Source organism: Oncorhynchus clarkii, chromosome 26 (genome assembly GCF_045791955.1).
Source record: "Oncorhynchus clarkii lewisi isolate Uvic-CL-2024 chromosome 26, UVic_Ocla_1.0, whole genome shotgun sequence".
Classification (NCBI taxonomy): domain Eukaryota; kingdom Metazoa; phylum Chordata; class Actinopteri; order Salmoniformes; family Salmonidae; genus Oncorhynchus; species Oncorhynchus clarkii.
This window is the reverse complement of record NC_092172.1, coordinates 6,173,279-6,197,679: the sequence shown is the minus strand read 5'-3', so window position 1 is coordinate 6,197,679 and position 24,401 is coordinate 6,173,279. Positions and strand designations below refer to the sequence as shown.

The 24,401-nt window shown below is 45.8% G+C and overlaps 1 protein-coding gene across 1 annotated transcript in view; it reads left to right on the top strand.

Moving 5' to 3' along the window:
• LOC139384402 (neuron navigator 2-like) overlaps nt 1–24,401 on the top strand; it is a 135,168-nt gene that overhangs the window by 31,717 nt on the left and 79,050 nt on the right. Inside the window, exons 2-3 of the mRNA XM_071129157.1 lie at nt 11,428–11,545; nt 13,989–14,041. Of these exons, the coding sequence (XP_070985258.1) occupies nt 11,428–11,545; nt 13,989–14,041 (171 nt within the window). The remainder of the gene's footprint in view (nt 1–11,427; nt 11,546–13,988; nt 14,042–24,401) is intronic.

Below are 24,401 nucleotides of genomic sequence, written 5' to 3'. Positions count from 1 at the left end.
ACCACAGAGTGCAGAGAGAGAACATGCAGTGTAGGAAGCCATCCTCAGCCCTAAACCACTACGCTACAGAGGCCAGGAGATCGAGATCTCTGCCCTGGTCTGTGGTGGGGGGGGGTTTGGTTCCTCAAAGAGTTGGACAACTGTGCTTGTAGAAAGACCTCCCCATCACCCTATTTTATAAGCTGAATACATTCTCTCTTTCTGTCTCTCTCTCTCTCCCCCGCCCTTTCTCGTCTTCATTACCCATTTATTCCCTACGATGAGTTGTGACAGGTATCGAGTGGTTAGCAGCAGCAGTTAGACAGACAGCCCCAACCCCCCTCTCCCTGCAGAACAAATTGTTGTCACATCATGCAGCAGATGAATACTGATTTCCCATAAGCCGTCTGTTTGTTAAGGTACTCACTGATTGGCTGAAACCTATGAGAGGTCTGGGTTCAGGGTCTGGCCTGTCACTCAAATAACGTTTAAAAAAAATGTTTATTGTACTTTCTAGCGTGTGTGTTTCGGGTGGAGGTGACGTCATTCAAAATAGGACCAACGTGTGTTTGTGTGTGTTTGTCTGTGTGTGCGCGTGTGTGTGTGCGTGTAACAAGGGTGAAATAACACTTCCACGGGCCACTCTGTGATAGTGGTAAGTCTACAGTCAATCACGGACTACAGGAAGAAACCCAGCCCAGTCACGGACCAGGATGTCTTGCTCCCAGGCAGACTAAATAACTTTTTTGCCCGCTTTGCCCGCTTTGAGGACAATACAGTGCCACTGACACGGCCTGCAACGAAAACATGCGGTCTCTCCTTCACTGCAGCCGAGGTGAGTAAGACATTTAAACGTGTTAACCCTCGCAAGGCTGCAGGCCCAGATGGCATCCCCAGCCGCGCCCTCAGAGCATGCGCAGACCAGCTGGCCGGTGTGTTTACGGACATACTCAATCAATCCCTATACCAGTCTGCTGTTCCCACATGCTTCAAGAGGGCCACCATTGTTCCTGTTCCCAAGAAAGCTAAGGTAACTGAGCTAAATGACTACCGCCCCGTAGCACTCACATCCGTCATCATGAAGTGCTTTGAGAGACTAGTCAAGGACCATATCACCTCCACCCTACCTGACACCCTAGACCCACTCCAATTTGCTTACCGCCCAAATAGGTCCACAGACGATGCAATCTCAACCACACTGCACACTGCCCTAACCCATCTGGACAAGAGGAATACCTATGTGAGAATGCTGTTCATCGACTACAGCTCGGCATTCAACACCATAGTACCCTCCAAGCTCGTCATCAAGCTCGAGACCCTGGGTCTCGACCCCGCCCTGTGCAACTGGGTACTGGACTTCCTGACGGGCCGCCCCCAGGTGGTGAGGGTAGGCAACAACATCTCCTCCCCGCTGATCCTCAACACTGGGGCCCCACAAGGTTGCGTTCTGAGCCCTCTCCTGTACTCCCTGTTCACCCACGACTGCGTGGCCACGCACGCCTCCAACTCAATCATCAAGTTTGCGGACGACACAACAGTGGTAGGCTTGATTACCAACAACGATGAGACGGCCTACAGGGAGGAGGTGAGGGCCCTCGGAGTGTGGTGTCAGGAAAACAACCTCACACTCAACGTCAACAAAACTAAGGAGATGATTGTGGACTTCAGGAAACAGCAGAGGGAACACCCCCCTATCCACATCGATGGAACAGTAGTGGAGAGGGTAGCAAGTTTTAAGTTCCTCGGCATACACATCACAGACAAACTGAATTGGTCCACTCACACAGACAGCATCGTGAAGAAGGCGCAGCAGCGCCTCTTCAACCTCAGGAGGCTGAAGAAATTCGGCTTGTCACCAAAAGCACTCACAAACTTCTACAGATGCACAATCGAGAGCATCCTGGCGGGCTGTATCACCGCCTGGTATGGCAACTGCACCGCCCTCAACCGTAAGGCTCTCCAGAGGGTAGTGAGGTCTGCACAACGCATCACCGGGGGCAAACTACCTGCCCTCCAGGACACCTACACCACCCGATGTCACAGGAAGGCCATAAAGATCATCAAGGACATCAACCACCCGAGCCACTGCCTGTTCACCCCGCTATCATCCAGAAGGCGAGGTCAGTACAGGTGCATCAAAGCTGGGACCGAGAGACTGAAAAACAGCTTCTATCTCAAGGCCATCAGACTGTTAAACAGCCACCACTAACACTGAGTGGCTGCTGCCAACACACTGACACTGACTCAACTCCAGCCACTTTAATAATGGGAATTGATGGGAAATGATGTAAATATATCACTAGCCACTTTAAACAATGCTACCTTATATAAATGTTACTTACCCTACATTATTCATCTCATACGCATACGTATATACTGTACTCTATATCATCGACGGTATCCTTATGTAATACATGTATCACTAGCCACTTTATACTATACTATGCCACTTTGTTTACATACTCATCTCATTTGTACATACTGTACCCGATACCATCTACTGTATCTTGCCTATGCTGCTCTGTACCATCACTCATTCATATATCCTTATGTACATATTCTTTATCCCCTTACACTGTGTACAAGACAGTAGTTTTGGAATTGTTAGTTAGATTACTTGTTATTACTGCATTGTCGGAACTAGAAGCACAAGCATTTCGCTACACTCGCATTAACATCTGCTAACCATGTGTATGTGACAAATAAATTTGATTTGATTTGATTTGATTTGATTTGAAGCGATTTACCCTAAACACTGCGGTTACACCTCCTCCTTTTCTGGGTCCTCCCCTTCAGATGGGAATTGGGTAGCGTTGGATAGTTATCCATCATCCTCCCATCAGACATCTGGTGCCTGCCCTGACATGGGCCTGAAAGTGTCGCCACATGTTATAGCGCCAGCCCTAGCCGTATGAACGCTGAGAGGGCAGAATTGGTTTGAGGGTGATGGAGGGGTGAGGTAGCATGTTAGGCTATGACTGGGAAGTGGAGGTGTGTGTGTGTACAGGACACTATGCCGTTGTTATGATCCTTTGCAATGGAAAACACTAACACGCATATTCATACTCTTCAGATTTACTTCCAAAGGCAAGTAGTGGTAGTTTAAGGACAGGGAACCTTCTCTCTGTGAAGAAGACATCACATAGCTTGGAGATGATAGATGGGGAAATCTCAGGGTTATGAGGGTAGACTTTTGTCCACCTGCCTCCGGGTTCCCAGATGTGTCAGACCTCCCCTGAACAAGTGTGTGTGCCTGTGTGTGTTCTCTATGAACAGTGCCAGGTGTGGAGGGTATACGAGGAGGCTGTCAGAGGTATTGGCCTGTTACTCTGTGACCTCTGACACGTAGGCATTCACCTTGTTGACACTATCTGTCTGGGGGGGGGTCTGAGCCTAGCCGCACCTTGGGAAGGGGAGGAGACTATTGAGCTGGGATGGGAGGGTCATGGGTTGGGAAGAGGGGGGCTGAGAGAGGGCGGCTGAGTGGTTGAGTGAGTCATAGAGAGAGAGAGAGAGAGAGAGAGAGAGAGAGAGAGAGAGAGAGAGAGAAAGAGTTTAAAAGTCGAGTGCGTTTGCGCCGGTGACTGAGAGCAGGTTGGTGGAGAGCAGAGACAGCGCGCGACAGAGTGAAGAGAGGTATAAAACGGGAAGTTGGTCAACAGAGCGGGTCTTAGAGAGAGAGAGAGAGAGAGAGAGAGAGAGAGAGCGACGTGAGAAGGAAAGACGAGAGTGGCCAGGCGGGCAGCGTGGCTATATTTACCACCGACAGAGCGCCGCTACAACGAGCGCTCATCTCTAGTCCTGTCTTCTTGGGGAGCTTTCTGGACGTACAGCCTCTTTCCCTATCCCTGTCCCCCTCTGCCCCACCCCGAGGGGCCTGGATGGCAGTGTGCGTGGGCCTCAGGGTGCCTGTCAGGGGACCCAGCCACTTCTCCTGTGAGCACTTTAAAACGGTGAGGGCCTGGAGTGGCTTGCTGAGAGAGGGTTATGATCTGGGAGTAAGAGACACAGGGGAATGTAGAAAAGAGGAAAAACATGAAAAATAGATAATGTAATAGAAGTGGGGAAAGGAGGGAGGAAGAAATAAGTGACGAATGGAACAGGGAAGATGAGAGGAACAAGGAGAAAGGGAAGAGAGAGACCAGGCACGGATGGTAACATCCTAGTGAGGGAGAGAGAGGACTGATACACAGAGGGAAAGGAAAAGAGAGGGGACCGGAGGTATAGAAAGTGAAGAAGAGGGGTCAACCCAAAATAGCTGGTCTGGCGTTGAGCCAGGTCCCTCTGAGCACTAACAGAGGAAATTGTGTGTATTTATGGAGAGGGGCGGACAGAGGCAGGTAGCATGCTGTGTGTACAGTATTTGTATTTGTGTTTTATTCCCGGATCCCCATTAGCTGCTGCCAAGACAACAGCAACTCTTCCTGGGGTCCAATCACAATTACATACAATACAATACTACATAACAGAACACGTTATTACACACTACTCTACCATAACATACCTACAATACAAAATCAATAATACAGCAAAATAACAATACTTAAATGTATGTGTGGGGCCCCCCGAGTGGCACAGGTGTCTAAGGCACTGCATCGCAGTGCTTGAGGCGTCACTACAGACCCGGGTTCGATCCCAGGCTGTGTCACAGGAGACCCATGGGGCGGCGCACAATTGGCCCAGCCTCGTCCGGGTTAGGGGAGGGTTTGGCCGGCTGGGATGTCCTTGTCCCATTGCGTTCTAGCGACTCCTTGTGGCTGGCTGGGCACATGCACCCTGACTTCGGTCGCCAGCTGTACGGTGTTTCCTCCAACACATTCGTGTCGGCTGGTTTCTGGGTTAAGCGAGCAGTGTGTCAAGAAGCAGTGCGGCTTGGCAGGGTCGTGTTTCAGAGGACGTGTGGCTCTCGACCTTCGCCTCTCCCGAGTCCGTACGGGAGCTGCATTGATGGGACAAGACTGTAACTACCAATTGGATATCAAGAAATTGTGGAGAAAAAGGGGTAAAAAGTTTTCAAAAAAATAATTGTATTTGTCACATGCGCCGAATACAACAGGTGAAATGCTAACTTACAAGCCCTTAACTAACCAACAATGCAGTTTTAAGAAAAATAATAATAATAATAAATAACAAAATAGAAAAATAACAAAATAACAAATAATTAAAGAGCAACAATAATCTAACAGTAGCAAGGCTGTATACAGGGGGTACCGGTACACAGGGGGTAGAAGCTGTTAAGAGGTCTTTTGGACCGAGACTTGGCGCTCCGTTACTGCTTGCAGTGTGGTAGCAGAGAGAACAGTCTATGACTAGGGTGGCTTGAGTCTTTGCCAATTTTTAGGGCCTTCCTTTGTCTCCTGAGGGGAATAGGCATTGTCGTGCCCTCTTCACATACATATATAAACAGTATATGTATGTGCGTGTGTTAGCATGTGTATGTGAATTATGTGTGTGTGTGTCTCTTCACAGTCCGCGCTGTTCCATGAGGTGTAGTTTTATCCATTTTTCCCCCCTCCCAAATCAGATTTCACTGTTTGACTGAGTTACATGACGTGGAATAGAGTTCCACGTTGTCATGGCTCTATGTAGCTCTGTGGAATAGAGTTCCACGTTGTCATGGCTCTATGTAGCACTGTGGAATAGAGTTCCACGTTGTCATGGCTCTATGTAGCACTGTGGAAGAGAGTTCCACGTTGTCATGGCTCTATGTAGCACTGTGGAAGAGAGTTCCACGTTGTCATGGCTCTATGTAGCACTGTGGAATAGAGTTCCACGTTGTCATGGCTCTATGTAGCACTGTGGAATAGAGTTCCACGTTGTCATGGCTCTATGTAGCACTGTGGAATAGAGTTCCACGTTGTCATGGCTCTATGTAGCACTGTGGAATAGAGTTCCACGTTGTCATGGCTCTATGTAGCACTGTGGAATAGAGTTCCACGTTGTCATGGCTCTATGTAGCACTGTGGAATAGAGTTCCACGTTGTCATGGCTCTATGTAGCACTGTGGAAGAGAGAGCCATGACAACGTGGAACTCTCTTCCACAGTGCTACATAGAGCCATGACAACGTGGAACTATGTAGCACTGTGGAAGAGAGTTCCACGTTGTCATGGCTCTATGTAACACTGTGGAATAGAGTTCCACGTTGTCATGGCTCTATGTAGCACTGTGGAATAGAGTTCCACGTTGTCATGGCTCTATGTAGCACTGTGGAATAGAGTTCCACGTTGTCATGGCTCTATGTAGCACTGTGGAAGAGAGAGCCATGACAACGTGGAACTCTCTTCCACAGTGCTACATAGAGCCATGACAACGTGGAACTATGTAGCACTGTGGAAGAGAGTTCCACGTTGTCATGGCTCTATGTAACACTGTGGAATAGAGTTCCACGTTGTCATGGCTCTATGTAGCACTGTGGAATAGAGTTCCACGTTGTCATGGCTCTATGTAGCACTGTGGAAGAGAGTTCCACGTTGTCATGGCTCTATGTAGCACTGTGGAAGAGAGTTCCACGTTGTCATGGCTCTATGTAGCACTGTGGAATAGAGTTCCACGTTGTCATGGCTCTATGTAGCACTGTGGAATAGAGTTCCACGTTGTCATGGCTCTATGTAGCACTGTGGAATAGAGTTCCACGTTGTCATGGCTCTATGTAGCACTGTGGAATAGAGTTCCACGTTGTCATGGCTCTATGTAGCACTGTGGAATAGAGTTCCACGTTGTCATGGCTCTATGTAGCACTGTGGAATAGAGTTCCACGTTGTCATGGCTCTATGTAGCACTGTGGAATAGAGTTCCACGTTGTCATGGCTCTATGTAGCACTGTGGAAGAGAGAGCCATGACAACGTGGAACTCTCTTCCACAGTGCTACATAGAGCCATGACAACGTGGAACTATGTAGCACTGTGGAAGAGAGTTCCACGTTGTCATGGCTCTATGTAACACTGTGGAATAGAGTTCCACGTTGTCATGGCTCTATGTAGCACTGTGGAATAGAGTTCCACGTTGTCATGGCTCTATGTAGCACTGTGGAATAGAGTTCCACGTTGTCATGGCTCTATGTAGCACTGTGGAAGAGAGAGCCATGACAACGTGGAACTCTCTTCCACAGTGCTACATAGAGCCATGACAACGTGGAACTATGTAGCACTGTGGAAGAGAGTTCCACGTTGTCATGGCTCTATGTAACACTGTGGAATAGAGTTCCACGTTGTCATGGCTCTATGTAGCACTGTGGAATAGAGTTCCACGTTGTCATGGCTCTATGTAGCACTGTGGAATAGAGTTCCACGTTGTCATGGCTCTATGTAGCACTGTGGAATAGAGTTCCACGTTGTCATGGCTCTATGTAGCACTGTGGAATAGAGTTCCACGTTGTCATGGCTCTATGTAGCACTGTGGAATAGAGTTCCACGTTGTCATGGCTCTATGTAGCACTGTGGAAGAGAGTTCCACGTTGTCATGGCTCTATGTAGCACTGTGGAAGAGAGTTCCACGTTGTCATGGCTCTATGTAGCACTGTGGAAGAGAGTTCCACGTTGTCATGGCTCTATGTAGCACTGTGGAAGAGAGTTCCACGTTGTCATGGCTCTATGTAGCACTGTGGAATAGAGTTCCACGTTGTCATGGCTCTATGTAGCACTGTGGAATAGAGTTCCACGTTGTCATGGCTCTATGTAGCACTGTGGAATAGAGTTCCACGTTGTCATGGCTCTATGTAGCACTGTGGAACGTGTACGTGTTTAACTATACTTGTGGGGACCAAAAGTCAAACGCTATTTCTACGTGGTTTAGGGTTAAGGTTAAGGTTAGAATTAGGGTTAGGGTTAGGAGCTAGGGTTAAGGTTATGTTTTTGGATTAAGGTTAGAGTTAGGGTTAGGTATAGGGAAAATAGGATTTTGAATGGGACTGAATTGTGTGTCCAAGGTTAGTTATACAAGACTGTGTGTGTGTGTGTGTGTGTGTGTGTGTGTGTGTGTGTGTGTGTGTGTGTGTGTGTGTGTGTGTGTGTGTGTGTGTGTGTGTGTGTGTGTGTATAGCACACAAGTCAAAGGATGCATGGCAAACAAAGTGAAAGATGAAAGAGTAAATGAATACCTTCTCTTTACACATGCATGTACACACACACACCCTCACCTGTTTAGCATCCCCTACTTCAATCAGTATGAAATGACTAGCTGTGAGAGTATGCCTTTGACATCAAAGCATCCACTCCAATCACCATCTCTTATCTTCCGAAAGTGCCTACCAACACAAGTAAAGGGCATGTCAGTGTGATGAGCTGCCTGTCCTCTCCCTCTCTCTCTACCTCCCCGGCCCATGACCCAGCGCTGTAGGGGGAGGCCTGTGTGCGTCATGCCCTCTGCGGGGCATCATATGCTGGATTGATGAGTCGGCAGGCCTGGGTGGTGTTTGGAGGCTGGTCGGAGAGAGTGGGAGAGAGACAGTTGTGTGTGTTTGTGTTCATAGAACGTTGTTGCTTGTTTACTGGTCCGAGTGTGTGACCCTTTAGATCACACACACACACACACACACACACACACACACACACACACACACACACACACACACAGGGGTCTTGTAAAGGGTGCAGTGAGTGGTCAGAGACTGTGTATGAATCAGATCCCAGCTGCTCAGTGTCATATTGTATTCCCTTGAGGAGGGAATGTCCCTTCTACCGATTTACAGCTCCCAAAAAATAACCCCAATCCTGGGATGAGAGGGTGGGATTACTGGGAATTTTTGAGAATGATGCTGATGTGGGATTTCCCCTCCTGAAAGAATCATTGATTAACAAGTAACAAACACAACACTGAGGAAATAGAAAATCCGCTCATCTTTTTCCCAATTTGACATTTTAGGTCTGTCTTCCCCGCTGACGTTATTATACTATTACGAACACACAGTATGGTTGGTGGGATGCTGTCAGTACAGTTGGTGGGATGCTGTCAGTACGGTTGGTGGGATGCTGTCAGTACGGTTGGAGGGATGCTGTCAGTACGGTTGGAGGGATGCTGTCAGTACGGTTGGTGGGATGCTGTCAGTACGTTTGGTGCGATGCTGTCAGTACGGTTGGAGGGATGCTGTCAGTACGGTTGGTGGGATGCTGTCAGTACGGTTGGAGGGATGCTGTCAGTACGGTTGGTGGGATGCTGTCAGTACGTTTGGTGCGATGCTGTCAGTACGGTTGGTGGGATGCTGTCAGTACGGTTGGTGGGATGCTGTCAGTACGGTTGGTGCGATGCTGTCAGTACGGTTGGTGGGATGCTGTCAGTACGGTTGGTGCGTATAGTTGGTGAGGTTAGAACTAATCAGATATGTTCTGGAAGTGAGGGGCTTTTCCCTGTGATGTGGAGATTTCCCAGAGTGGCTGACAGTGCGCAGTCAGACACGGATCAAAGGCATATTCTGGTGTGTTAAGTGCTGTTTTAGGCTTCTTTGCTAACAGGGTAATAACCCTAATAGTTGACAGGTTATTAGTGTAAGTGGGTTGGAAAGCACAGACAGGCCTTTTTAGTGTGTCTGTTCTGGTTAGTTCTGGTTAGTGTGTGTGTTCATTTTCCCTCCCTCTGTGTTCACTATTCTCAGTGCCCCATATTTCTTCATATACCCTCAGGGTTTGGATCTTAAGTCCTACACTATGTGTTGTTATTGTGTGTGATTGTCCTTCCAGTTCAATAAGTCAGGAAATCCAGTGATCCACTGTATCCTTTAACATTTGGTGTCAGTCATTGATTGGTGTCAATCGTGAAAACACATTATTTTGGTTGAAAATATGTATTTTCGACACCTTGTGCTCGATGGTTTGATATTCCCCAGATACAGTGTGTTACAGCATTTCATCCCCATAGAGAATGAACGCATATTACCAGCTTTATTTTGTGTTTAGTACATCCCCTTCAAATCAAGGGCTGTTGATCGAACAATGGATTTTACAATACCGATGGGGAGCATTCAACTAGGCATATGTTTCATCTCCAGTAATAATGATGAGCATAGATGAGCTTCTGTGTATGGATCTGGATAGTTTGGATCCACCGTACTGCCCCTCCTCCCTTTACACCTGCTGCATAAAACTGCTTCAAAGCATTCCTCTTCTTACTCCTCTTCTTACTGCCAAACCCCCAGTGTTTTGAGAGAATGTTATCCTTTGCTTAAAGGTTCGTTTAGCACTGTCTGAGCCATGATATAGCTCTCTCTCTCTCTCTCTGTGTGTGCGTGTGCGTGTGTGTGTGTGAGAGAGAGAGAGACTACTTAAAACAGTGTTTGAACCTTGCTCTGTGTGTGTGTGTGTTTGTGTGTGTGTGTGTGTGTGTGTGTGTGTGTGTGTGTGTGTGTGTGTGTGTGTGTGTGTGTGTGTGTGTGTGTGTGTGTGTGTGTGTGTGTGTGTGTGTGTGTGTGTGTGTGTGTGTGTGTGTGTGTGTGTGTGTGTTTGAAATGAAGCGTTCAGAGCAGTGATTCATATGATGAGTAACACTGAATTGGCCCCAGGTCTCTTTACCTTTAAAAACACAGAGAACTGGGGTCATATTGTGTGTGCGTGTGCACGTGTGTGATGCTTAATTCAACTGGTTGAAATACTGAAGTGATGGCTGCAACAAAACATTGCTCAGATTCATCCAGGATGCCTCAGACAAAACACTTATGTCAGATTCAATTCGGTTACTCCAGAATTTTATTGACGATTTGCTTTGAGATTTTGAACAACTTTCCACATGAAACGGCTCTTTAGCGACATTTTCTGAATATGTTCAGCATCCCCTCTCCTACCTAATTGGCGTTATTTCTAATTAAGCATCACTGTGTCCTTATTTCAGTGTTTTTGTTTGTTACCAACATTTGTAATCTCAAATCTCTCTCTCACTCTCTGATCATTTGCATCTTTCTCTCCCTCTGCTCTTGCTTGTTTTTTTTTAAAAATGTACCCAAATAAATCCCTCACCGGCCTTCAACCCGGGAGAGGCAAGCAGCCTTGGAGAGTGGGAGAGAGAGAGTTGTCTGCAACAACCAATTACAAGCGAAACTATTCCGATTATTCAGACACTTAAATCAAATCCCCGTACCCCTCCCTCGGGCACTCTGAAGGGCCTTTTCTGTCGTCGAGCCCGTGATGTCAGCGCCTCATTGAAACCGTCCACTCGCTCTGCTGCCGGAGCACAATGGTCCCAATTTGAATACCAGGCGGATATATGCCAGCCCCGAGCCCCAACAAAAGAAAACGGGCTGCGCGGGTCCTATTTCAACCATGTTGTTATTTTATTTGACTCGTAAATTTATTTTAATTCGAGTCCTTTTGTCCTTTTTAAAAGTGTGATGGGATTCGAAACACCCGCATGGCTTCTTAAAAATAAAAAAACAGGGGCGCAAAGACTTGTGTTTTGCTTTTGATATTACTCGTTCCCCGGGCGTCTAATACGTGGACGCTGGTGTTTTTGTGTCCCGAACAGATCTATACGGATTGGGCCAACCACTACCTAGCCAAGTCAGGACACAAGCGACTTATCAAGGACCTGCAGACGGACGTCACAGACGGAGTGCTGCTGGCGGAGATCATACAGGTTGTCGGTAAGGGATACACTTTTTTTTAAATCAACAGTCTCTTCTCTTGAAGCCTTATTATTACCGTTGCTGCGCATGGGTTCAGTTGCAGGACTAGACTTCTCATGCAGATACTATATTTTTATACTTTGAAGTTGTAACGCTACGTATACTCATGTGTATGTGTACAGTACTCGCCATAATGTTAAATGCTATTGGCGACGAAGTTATTACTTTCAACATCGTATGTTATTAACGTATCATCAACAAGTTATTCTTCTCCAAAACTGAGTTGGGGAAATCCCTCGGTGTGCCCCCTGAAATATTTGACAACGGTGCAGTCAGAGAGAAGTTTGACTGAGTTTTGTAATGTCATGTCATTTTGCGCCCCACTCCCCTTAAGTCAGAGTCCTGTAATTTCCCCACTTCACGAGCTGCCCTTGTCATCTTTTAAAGAGGACGGCTGGTGGAAGGGGGAGACAGTGCCCTGAGGTTACAGCACTGTCACATCAACTGACCAAAGAGGTATCACTCCTCTGCTTTCCCAGAGTTCTGTAGAACTGCATCAGAGAATATAGACGGCATTTCTTTGTATACAGAACACTGCCTCAAATCGCAGAACACATGCAGAACATCATACAATACTCATGTAGAGCACACACAGAATTGGGAATAAGAATAAATTAGCGCAGGACACATCGTGGTCCCCACGTCGTAGAACATTTGCACAGTCGTCATAGAATTCGGACTGGAACCTGGAGTAGAGAACAAGAAAAACCTTATCATTTTTGATCATGCTTCTCTGAAAGTCAAGAGTAGGCTGACGGGTCTTTAGAGCGGAAGATGTATTTTTGTTGTTGTTGCGTCAATGGCAGGATGGGTGGGTTTGGAGACACCGAGTCCTCTGCTCTCTTTTTCTTTGTCTCTTTCCATGCTCAGATTTAATCTCAGCAGTCACCGGATGGCGAGCTTCATCACGGATGCGCGTCTGACATACGCATACGTCTTTGATGACCTGTTATGTGACACAAGCTGGGTTGTCTTCCGTCCCCTGATATCGTAGATATTCTACTGAAATCTGACCATGCAGCTCAGTGGGTGTGAAGCAGGGGGTGGGAGACACAGGGTCAGGGACCTGGCTAGGATGAGCAGCACATTATTTTGGTAGGAGACAACAGGGGAGGCCGGATGACAGATTAATGGCAGGGTTTAGAAGAGTCATAGTACATACTGGACGAAATGATAAACGCAACGTGCAAAAATGTCAACGATTTGACCGAGTTACAGTTCATATGAGGAAATCAGTCAATTGAAATAAATTCATTATGCCCCAGTTTATGGATTTCACATGACTGGGAATACGGATATGCATCTGTTGGTCACATATAACTTCATAAAAATTGGCCTCAGGATCCCGTCAGGGTATGTCTGTGCATTCTAATTGCCATCGATGAAATGCAATTGTGTCCGTAGCGCATGCCTGCCCATACCATAACCCCACCGCCACCATGGGGCCCTCTGTTCACAACAGTTGGCATCAGGAAACCGCTCACCTACATGACGCCATACATGTGGTCTGCGGTTGTGAGGCCGGTTGGATGTATCGCCAAATGATCTAAAACGACACATGGTAGAGAAATGAACATTCAAAAATGAACAGCTCTGGTGGACATTCCTGCAGTCCGCATGCCAATTGCACACTCCCTCAAAACTTGAGACATCTGTGGCATTGGGCTGTGTGACAAAACTGCACATTTTAGAGTGGCCTTTTATTGTCCCTAGCACAAGGGACACCAGTGTAATGATCATGCTGTTTAATCAGGTTCTTGATATGCCACACCTGTCAAGTGGATGCATTATCTTCGCTAAGGAGAAATGGTCACTAACCTTGACGTGAACATATTTTGTTGGACACAATTTGAGAGAAATACGTTTTTTTGTGCTTATGGGAACATTTCTGGGATCGTTTATTTCAGCTGATGAAACATGGGACCAACAGTAGGTGGTAGTCAGGTTCCTGTGGCGGAGATCCACAGTGGGCCCCACCAGGCTGTAGTGTTGGCACAGTTGTCAGCTGTGAGAGAGAGAGAGGACAACCTTGTCTCAGCTGCTGTGGGCTGGGCCTCTAAGGGAGGGGGGAGCCACACACACCCCTTCTCCCAGCCAACTCTGCCTGGCCCCTAGCGGCCCCACACACATTTGCTATAACTAGATTGGGTTTCATCTCTCAGAAGAAAGAGGGGGCAGTGACCCTCTCCACCCAGTCACAGGCCTGCTCTCCTCACTTACTCTCTCTGGCACTGAGTAGGAACATGCTGGAGAAGAACCAGGGATATCACTAAGAACACCTTTTTTTTCTCTCTCCCTCTCTCCCTCTCTCTCTCTCTCTCTCTCTGTCCCTCTCACTCTCACCCTGTGTCCCTCTCTCTCTGTGTCACCCTCTGTCTCCGTCTCTCTCTCGTGTCTTTAGCCAATGAGAAGATTGAAGACATCAATGGCTGCCCTAAGAGTCGTTCTCAGATGGTGAGTGACCCTCCTAGGGTTTCCTTCTATTGGTTTGTGTGTTTGGCAGCATAACGTTATAATCCTTGTGGTGGTGGTGTGTGTGTGTGTGTGTGTGTGTGTTTGCTTGTATGTATGGGTGAGTGTGTGAAGTAAAAGTTGCTTTTGATGTCTTGGCTCACCACAGTAGAGTGTTTGTGTGTTTGCTCATACGTGCGTGTACATGCTTGTGCGTACGTGCAGGGCCTTATTTAAGCAAGACATTTCGAATTTAGCTCTGTCTCAGAAGACATTTGTCCAATTTAATGGGAATGGATATTACTCGTGTTATTTTTTTACATATGTGGCTTTGCGGTCAGTCTTTGTAAAACATCTGGCCTATAGACAGGCCATTGGCTTTCACTTTAAAGGTCCAGGGGTTGAGGTTTGGTGTCTGGAAGAGAACCAAGCTTGCTTCATCGCATTGCTACTAGAATTAAAAATGATATTTATGTTATCTAGGGGACAAAATCCAGACAGAGGATTCAAGTTGCAATGACAATGAAAGCGTTAGCAGGGATGGCGATGTTGTAATGGCTGTGGCTACTATATAAGGATTCCCTTTCGGAGAGGGCTTTGGCAAGCATACTCTTTTCCCAGGCTAAGGCTTAGTTCTACTGTATATTCATTTCTGTGTTTATTGTGGTTTGTTGTGGCAGTTTAACATTTACAACCCATGAAAGTGAAAGGGGTACACCTAGTCAGTTGTCCAACTGAATGTATTCAACTGAAATGTATTTTGGTAATTTAACCCAACCTCTCTGAATCAGGGATTGCCTTAATCGACATCCACTTCTTTGGCACCCGGGGAACAGTGGGTTAACAAGGGCAGAACAACATCTTTTTACCTTGTCAGCTCGGGGACTCGATCCGGCAACCTTCCGGTTACTGAGTGTGAGAGAGCGAAAGTGTGTCTCTGTCCATGTTAAGATGCGCGTTTTAATAGGGGTAGGTATTTGAAAGAATGTCTCATTTTGATAGGGCTGACCACAATTAGTCAACTGGTCGGTTGTATGGTCGATAGGCTGTTGGTCGACCAAGATTTTTTTAGTCGAGCAGTAGCAACTATAAATACAGTGCCTTCAGAAAGTATTCAGGCCTCATTACTTTTTCCACATTTTGTTACGTTACAGCCTTATTCTAAAATTGATTAAATAAAAAATAAAAAATCCTTAGCAATCTACACACAATACCCCATAATGCCAAAGTGAAAACAGGTTTTTATACATTTTTTCCAATGTATTAAAAATAAGAAACAGATACCTTATTTACGTAAGTATTCAGACCCTTTACTATGAGACTCGAAATTGAGCTCAGGTGCATCCTGTTTCCATTGATCATCCTTGATGTTTCTACAACTTGATTGGACATGATTTGGAAAGGCACACAACTGTCTATTTAAAAGGTCTCACAGTTGACAGTGCATGTCAGAGCATGTCAGAGCAAGAACCAAGCCATGAGGTTGAAGGAATTGTCTGATAAGCTCCCAGACAGGATTGTGTCGAGGCACAGATCTGGGGAAAGGTACCAAAACATTTCTGCAGCATTGAAGGTCCCCAAGAACACAGTGGCCTCCATCATTCTTAAAGGGGAGAAGTTTGGAACCACCAAGAGTGTACTTGAACCTGATCGAACATCTCGGGAGAGACCTGGAAATTGCTGTGCAGCAACGCTCTCCATCCAACCTGACAGAGCTTGATAGGATCTGCAGAAGAATGGGATAAACTCCCCAAATACAGGTATGCCAAGCTTGTAGCGTCATACCCAAGAAGACTCGATGCTGTAATCGCTGCCAAAAGTGCTTCAACAAAGTACTGAGTAAAGGGTCTACACATGTGAATTTGATATTTAAGTCGTTTGTTTTTAATACATTTCTAAAAAACAGATTTTGCTTTGTCATTATGTGGTATTGTGTGTAGATTGATGAGGGAAAATCTATTTTTTCAATAAGGCTGTAACGTAACAAAATGTGGAAAAAGTTCTGAATACTTTCCGAATGCACTGTATAAATGTGCCCATTTGGGAATCTGATAGTATTTCCGATTGGCTTACCGCACCCCCACTAATGAGCTGTGGAGCTTCTAAAAGTAATGTTTTCTTCACCTCAAACAGCAAGCAAACAAAGTCTGTTTTTACATCCGTTGAGAATGACAATAGTTCCAGTGGAAATGTCATAAAATAGCCCTACCTGATTTACTTCTAATCAGTGCTTCACTTGGACTGAAATAGGTTCCGGTCCTCATTTTGGGTGCTGGTACTGTTTATATTTAGGTGCAGGAGCTACACAATACTTTTGAGCTAATATTCTTTAAGTAGAACAGGAGCTCAAGCAGTAGAACATTTGAGGTGCCAGTACTCAGCACCGGTGAGTCAAGCACTGCTTCTTATCCCTTGCGCAAATTGCCAACAGCTGTGTCTGTCTCAAACACCACTCTGAGAGCCCAGAATATTTTATACAATGTTGCAGCGCAAGCTTCTGCTGGACCAAATTTAATCGTTGATACAATGTTCCAAGTTCGTGGCTACGCATGGCCTGTCTGCAAATGTGATTTATAGGATACGTTTTTAAAATCAGGATATTTTCTACCTGCAGGCTGCACAGTTTTTATTTGTTGTCTTTATATAAGCTATTTTTACATAGTTGGCAATGGAAATAGAAGTAACTTTTTTAGGTTTGTATCATTTTCATTTAGATTTGGATAAACCACATGACAATGATTTTGAGATATGAAGACGTTATTATATATTAAATTAAACTGTTCCACGAAAATGTGCATATAAAAACCATAACTGCCCCGCAGATCAGTAGAAATGGTAAGATAAATTGGCATTCCACATGAGAAAGGTTGCCGACTCCTCGTGTAGCCTGTTACCGGCATCTTTAGGAGAGTAATGGCAGTATCTGTAAAAGCCAGCAGGAGTAGGAGATTGGTTGGTCCAGGTTAAAGTTTTTTTCTTCTGGTTATCTAGATCTCTGGCTCCCTCTTGAGTAATTTGTGTGTTATTCCATCAAATAGTAAGCTTAAAGCATTAAACAAGCGCAATGCATATAGTTTATTTGATAAAAACACACAGGGTGTGTTTATATATGGAAAAAAGAAAAAAATGAAAAATGAAGACGATTGGTTGAAGAACGTCTTTCAGGTCTACCAAGATTTTTTTTGCCGGGGACAGCACACAATTGAGAGTACTCGCATCTTAGCGAGAACCGAGCAGAAGGCAGAAGTTGCTATCTGTTGTTCCAATTAGTGGTTGTTCTGATACAAATCTGATCACATTTTCACTGCACTTGACACACTCCAAACAATAAACACATCTTAGCGCTAGACATTTTGTCAGTGCTTATACATTTTCCTGCTAAATCATTTTACTATTGTACATTTCATATTCAATCATACTGGTTGTGATTTCTGTGTTTTTTGTGTTTTTTTTACTGCAATGGGAAAATAGCCGGTATCCCTCCTCTGAATGTGGAGGGTCGTAAATTGGCCAGTGTGCCAGTTGAAGACAGATTTGGGCTGCTAGCCAGACCCCCCCCCCCCCCCCCAACCAAAGCGCGCACACACACACACACACACACAGAGGAATCATTCAGCCGGTCCTCTCAAGTGTTCCGTCTCTCTGTCTCTCCACTATCAATTAGCCGGGTCCCAGTAGAGGTTGATTATGCCCTCCAGTCACCAGTAATTGAGACGTTCCAGGCTGCCTCTTGTCTCTGTAGTCCCTCTCTGGTCTCTGTTCCTCTCTGTGTCTTTGTTCTGTACAGTGATTAGACCCTTCTCTAAAACCTCTCTCAGCTTACCTCTGACTCCCACTGTTAGCATTTTACAGTGAGAGGTGGACAAGACGGTGGGCTGACCCTGTGTGTTTAAGTGTGTGTGTGTGTGTTTTTGTGTGTGTGTTTCTCTGTTTGGCCTGAGCTGAGAGATATTTGATGGGGGTGCATGTATTTGTGTGTCACAACTGTTTGTCGTGTGTTGTGGCAGCTTGCGTGTGTGAGCTCTTCAGCTGAAGCACTCGAGCAATGCTGGAGGCAGGCGCAAACTGTCATTGTGCACATGTCTGCTGCTTTGTGCATTTTAATACAGAGTCAAAACACACACACACTTTCCCTGTTAGCCGGCCACTCAACACCCGGGACCTACTGAGAGCTCCATTAACGACACTTGACTTGATTGCTGTGGTAAAGCTGCATTCAAAACACTGAAAAGCTGCTGGCAATTAACAACTCTACACTTAACCTCTTGTTTTAAACCAGCAAACATGTAAACAAGCTTTGGACATATAATGGAGTGATATAGTGCCTTTCTTTGTCACCATCTTGCTCATTTTCATGTTCATTCTTGTAGCATCTCTCTCAGTGTTTCAGATGAGTGGGGAATAGGATTGCACATTTTGAGGAATATTCAGAGGTGGAAACTTTCCGTGGGAATTAACAGGAATATATGGGAATTAATGGAAATAGTATTAATATTAATACTATTTAAATGTAGATGTTTTTTTACATTGGATATATTTACCATATCATATGGAGACAGAAACATAAACCTTTTACCTTATCATAAGTAGACATAATTGCAAATGATTAAATCCTTTCAATAGAACAAAAAAACATTTAGTTACGAATTGAACTTTAATTAAGTGAGTTGACTCTTCACATGGGATGATTTCACTGAACAACAAAAGAAAGGGAATATTGAATGATCTCCAATGATCCATCGCATCTCCCAAAAACGTTTTCAACAAACATCTGTAAAATGATAGTCGAGAAACTAAAGCTTTGGTTGTCTTCCTCTCAGGCTTCCATGTCTTCTCCCTGGACCTCCTCAATGTTCACCTCTTGAACATCAGACTGAGGCCTCATCTTCACTGTCACTTTCCAACCTTGTTGAGGATGTCTCGTTGTCAGGCTCAAAAAGACTCAAATTTGCCCGGATGGCCACCAATTTTTCAATCATTGTATTGGTCAGCCTGTTGCGGGCTTTGGTGTGTGTGTGTGTGTGTGTGTTCCCAAACAAGGACCAGTTGCACTCTGAGGCGGCTGATGTTGGTGGGATTTGCAGGATGATGGAGGCAGCAGGGGAAAGAGCCTCAGATCCACAATGTCCCTTCCACCAGGTGGCTGATGAGATATGTTGGCACGACTGCCATATTGCATCTCCATCCCAAAGCCGTTGCTTGGAAGTGCCAAGAACCTTGCCCTCATCCTGGCCAAGGTGGCGAGACACGGTAGTGATGACACCATAGGCCTTGTTGATCTCTGCACCAGACAGGATGCTCTTGCCAGCATACTTGGGGTCCAACATGTACGTTGCAGCGTGTATGGGCTTCAGGCAGAAGTCTTCACGCTTTATGTATTTCAGAACTGCAGTTTTCTTTGCTTGGAGCAACAGTGAAGTGGGCAGGGTGTTACGGATTTCTTCTCTTACATCTGCAAGCCGAGTCTGAACGTCAGACGGGATGGCATTGTCTCCTTCAATCCGTGCAATGGCTACTGTTATAGGTTTCAGGAGTTTCGGTCTGCTTACCACTCTCTCCCAAAATATATAATCCAGGAGGATCCTCTTGATGGGGCTGTGATATGGCAATTTCTTGGAGAGACTCCTTCCCCTCCAGGAGACTGTCAAACATGATGACAACCCCACCCCCAACGGGTGTTGCTGGGCAGCTTCAATGTGGTGCTCCTATTCTTCTCACTTTGCTTGGTGAGGTAGATTGCTGCTATACCTTGATGGCCCTTCACATACCTAACCATTTCCTTGGCTGTCTTGTAGAGCGTATCCATTGTTTTCAGTGCCATGATGTCCTTGAGGAGCAAATTCAATGCATGAGAAGCACAGCCAATGGGTGTGATGTGAGGGTAGGACTCCTCCACTTCAGACCAAGCAGCCTTCATGTTCGCAGCATTGTTTCGGTCACCAGTGCAAATCCCTTCTGTGGGCCAAGGTCATTGAAGACTGCCTACAGCTTATCTGCAATGTAGAGACCGGTGTGTCTGTTGTCCCCTGTGTCTGTGCTTTTGTAGAATACTGGTTGGAGGGTGGAGATGATGTAGTTAATTATTCCTTGCCCACAAACATTCGATCCACCCATCAGAGATGATTGCAATACAGTCTGCTTTCTCTATGATTTGCTTGACCTTCACTTGAACTCTGCATCTAGAAAATGAGTAGATAAAGCATGTCTGGTTGGAGGGGTGTATGCTGGGTGAAGAACATTCAGAAATCTCTCCCAATACACATTGCCTGTGAACATCAGAGGTAAACCAGTTGCATACACAGCTTGAGCAACATATTCATCAGCATTTCTCTGACTACGTTCCTCCATTGAGTCAAAAAATTCTGATTCCAGGAGGACCATGAGCTGTTGCTATCAATAAGGTGTCCGATTCATAATTTTCACCTTGAATAGAAGTAGAGGGTCTTTTGTCAGAGGTTGCTTGTTGTGAGCGCTGAGGGAACTTTATGCACTTGGCCAGATGATTATCCATCTTTGTTGCATTCTTCACAGATGATTTGGCACAGTATTTGCCCATGTACACAGCTTTTCCTTCTACATTAGCTGCAGTGAAATGTCTCCACACATCAGATAGTGCCCGTGGCATTTTCCTGTAAAAAAATCCCAAACACAATTCCATGTAGATAAATAGTTAAGCAGTTAGATTAAACAACTCCTTTGTAAGGTAAATGAAACATGTATGGAAACATGTCAAGACTGACGCCGGAGATGAGAAGCAGGTACGGGGAGTCAATATTTAATAATGAACAGACATGAAACAAGACAGGAATAACATCAGCACACGGGTATACAAGGACATATGACAAGCAATGCTGAAGAGGGGAACAGAGCGGGGGAACAGACAGATATAGGAGGTTAATAACAGAGGTGAGTGAGTCCAATAATCGCTGAAGTGCGTGATGGGGGGGGGGGAGGCAGGTGTGCGTAATGATGGTGGCAGGTGTGCGTAATGATGGTGGCAGGTGTGCGTAATGATGGTGGCAGGTGTGCGTAATGATGGTAGGAGTGCGAAATGCTGGGGAGCCTGGCGCTCGATGGCAGGAGTGCGTAATGCTGGGGAGCCTGGCGCTCGATGGCAGGAGTGCGTAATGCTGGGGAGCCTGGCGCTCGATGGCAGGAGTGTGTAATGCTGGGGAGCCTGGCGACCCTGGGGTGCCAGGGGGGGGGGGGGGAAGAGCGGTAGCAGGCGTAACAGAAACAGGTGAGTTAACACTCCTCAGTTAGCAGGCTCAAGCAAGCTAAAACCCACATGGTAGCAAAAACTAACTAGCAGAAATTGTTAACAAGTTAGAAATTATTTAAACACACTTTGCTGTCGGCTACTATTTACTAGTTAACAAAAAATCATGTATGCCATATCAAATATATTCACCCCACCCAGTATTGTAATCAAAACATACCAGAAAGCATGTAGTCCTTGGCTCAGACAGTGTAGTAGTGTGGGCTCAATAGCATCTCATTAGTGTGCAAGATCTTGAGAATCAGCTGTACATGTGATGGAAGAGTGCACTGTGCATGCAGAGGGTTGCAATTCCATTGAATTGGGGATAGTTTAACAAAAATATGCCACAAGACCTAGAATTGCCTTATGTGTATCCCACAACAAAAAGATTCTCTGTTATAAGCTAACTTTTTTGATGAATTTAAGCAAAATTCCCCAAATTCCCTGGCTTAACTTCCGACCCTATGCAACCCTAGTGGGGAGTAGTTGTTTTTACAACTGTCAGATCCTACAATGGTGCCCCTCACACAAAACACACACACACACACACACACACACACCTTTTATTGCTAGTTCCTCCCAGTCTCATACCCTTGCCACCCAGGAAGTAACCATAGCTTTCTGAGTGACATGCTCTCATCGGGGTAGTGTTGACACAGAGGTGCTAAAACCACACAGGATGCTCCCTCTACTGCACCCCCCTCAAATACCCCTGAATTGCTTTAGGTCTGTCAGAGGCCTACTTCTTACTGTGGAGGGACACATTAGTGTCACACTCAAAGTCACACACACTGCTCTGTTGTTCGGGTAGATTTATTGGTGTGCATTGTTTAATTGCAGTGTGTGTCGTGTTTCTGGCTCACAATGTTTTATTTCCAACTTCCCGTTTCGCCCTCAGTTTGGTTCTAGTTCGGAGAGATCTGTTTGTCTCTCCTCTACCGGGAACAGACATTACTACTAGCTCCATACAGGTCGAAACCAGTTTAAACCCGTCTTCCCAGTAAGCCTCTCTGAATGGGGATGATGAAAACAAGGCCTTAGGAGGCTTCATAAGTCCTCAGAGAATGTCAAATGGAGTTTCCTCCTTTACATCAAGGCATTGTCCGTTCTGAACTTCCACCCGTGTTTCACCTTCAGGTGCCACTCAATGCCACGACAGCTGTAAGTCTGCCAAAACAAGTGCATGCTGTTATATACAGCGTCAGGTTATCATGACTGACATTCCTTCCGTGTCCCCAAACGGTTCAGTACTAAGGCCATGGACGTTCATAGATTATGTGACTAATATATTTACCTATTATATGATCATAAAGATTGTATTGATTGGTAATGTTAGTCGCCACAGGTGAGTGCGGGAAGCAGGATAACACTGGTAGGATACGGTCTGAAGTTAATGTGTAATCGGGTGTGTGACAGCTAGCGCAATAACTGCGTCAGACCGTGTGTGTGTGTGTGTGTGTTCCTGCTTACGTGTGTGTGTGTGCGTGTGTGACACCCACCTGTATCAGCTGGTCAAACTCCATGTGATCAAATGCAAGTGCAGCATAATCACAGGTGCCGTGACCGCACAGTGTTGCTAGGCAACCCCGCATGGAGGAGTGTCAGCTGTTTGACCACAAGGTATAGGCTGGGCCCACTGTTTGGGTCAGCACTGCTCCGGGCCTCCCTCTCTCCTCCTCATCTGCGGGTAGAGAATTGGATCTCATTTCTTGTCGCTCCGTGTCCTCTGCTGCATCTAGACTGCACCCAGTCGATTGTTTCACTGTAAAGTACTGTAGTATTGGTGTTATTGTTTTGTTGTTGTTGTTGTGTGTGTTGAGTTACGTGCCACTTGGGTGCCAGTACTACCACCTTTTCAAAGAAGGTAGATGTGTAACACGATGAAACTGTTTAGTTGAATTAAATGGGAGGGGGGGGGTGGGGTTCGGTATGTTAAAGTTGTGTTATGCGTTGTGCTGGCCGACTACAGGGCTGTTGACTCTCCGAAACCATAATGTACGGGTATTGTAAAGAGAGAGCGGTATTTACGGGGTTAGTGTTGGTTCGGAGGTCGAAGTTTCACTGAGATTACTGTCTGAGAGAGTGAAAGGCGGGAGCGCAGAAACACGCACGCCGACTCAGTCATGTCACAAGACAGGATTCCTTAAGACATAAACAAAGCTTCCGGTGAGGGGGCGTACACACACACACACACATACACACACACACACACAAACAATAGATTCTCTGCGATGTAAAAAAGTGTTGTTGCCGGGCCGGCCCTACTGTGCTGCTAGCTGGCTGTGACCCAGCATGTGATGACAGCCTTAGAGAGAGGTGTGTGTGTGTGTGTGTGTGTCTGAGAGAGAGCCACAGTACAGTAGAACAGTGTTTAGTGTGATACTGTATTTGCTGGGTTCATGCCTTCAACACAGGCTCTGAGAACTAGCTAGGTAAGAGGGAACTCTATGGAAATATCGCAGTAGGATTGTATCTCGGTGTTGGAAGTTGGATTTTGCTATTACGATGGTTGTTGTTTTGTAATAATAATGGTCAATTTAAGGCCGTGCAATTTCGCATTGTTGATTTAATTACCTAATTATTGTCGCTGTCTAGGTGGCCATATAACTGGAATGATCCAGTTTTTTTTTATTATTGGGATTGCAAGTTATTCAGTTGCAGTGTAGTTTGAGTACTACTTGTGTCCCGTGTTCAATCTACCTGCAGGGTTAGACTATCTGTTGCCGTGACACGTCTCATGTCCAGTGTGTGTTCTTAGTGTATAGGGTGGAGAGGGAGAGGCTTATATACTCCCATCACGGTAACGTGTGTTGTCCCCATGACGTCGAAGCTCGTCACAACACCTATTGACTCAGTGGCGTTATTACATTCTAATGAATAACCAGACTGCATTCACTCAAGGTTTATTAATCATGCACATTGTTGATGAGAAGAGCACTGTCTGATCAGAATTAGCGGAGGTTAAAAAGAGTGGAGATACCGGAAGAGATGATAGGAGAGGATGAGGGGAAGATAGGAGTGGACAATTGACAGATCGGCAGTTGTGTTTGAAGTAGAGAACTCATTGTCAGAGCACCTGTGTCTCCCTATTTTGTTTTACCC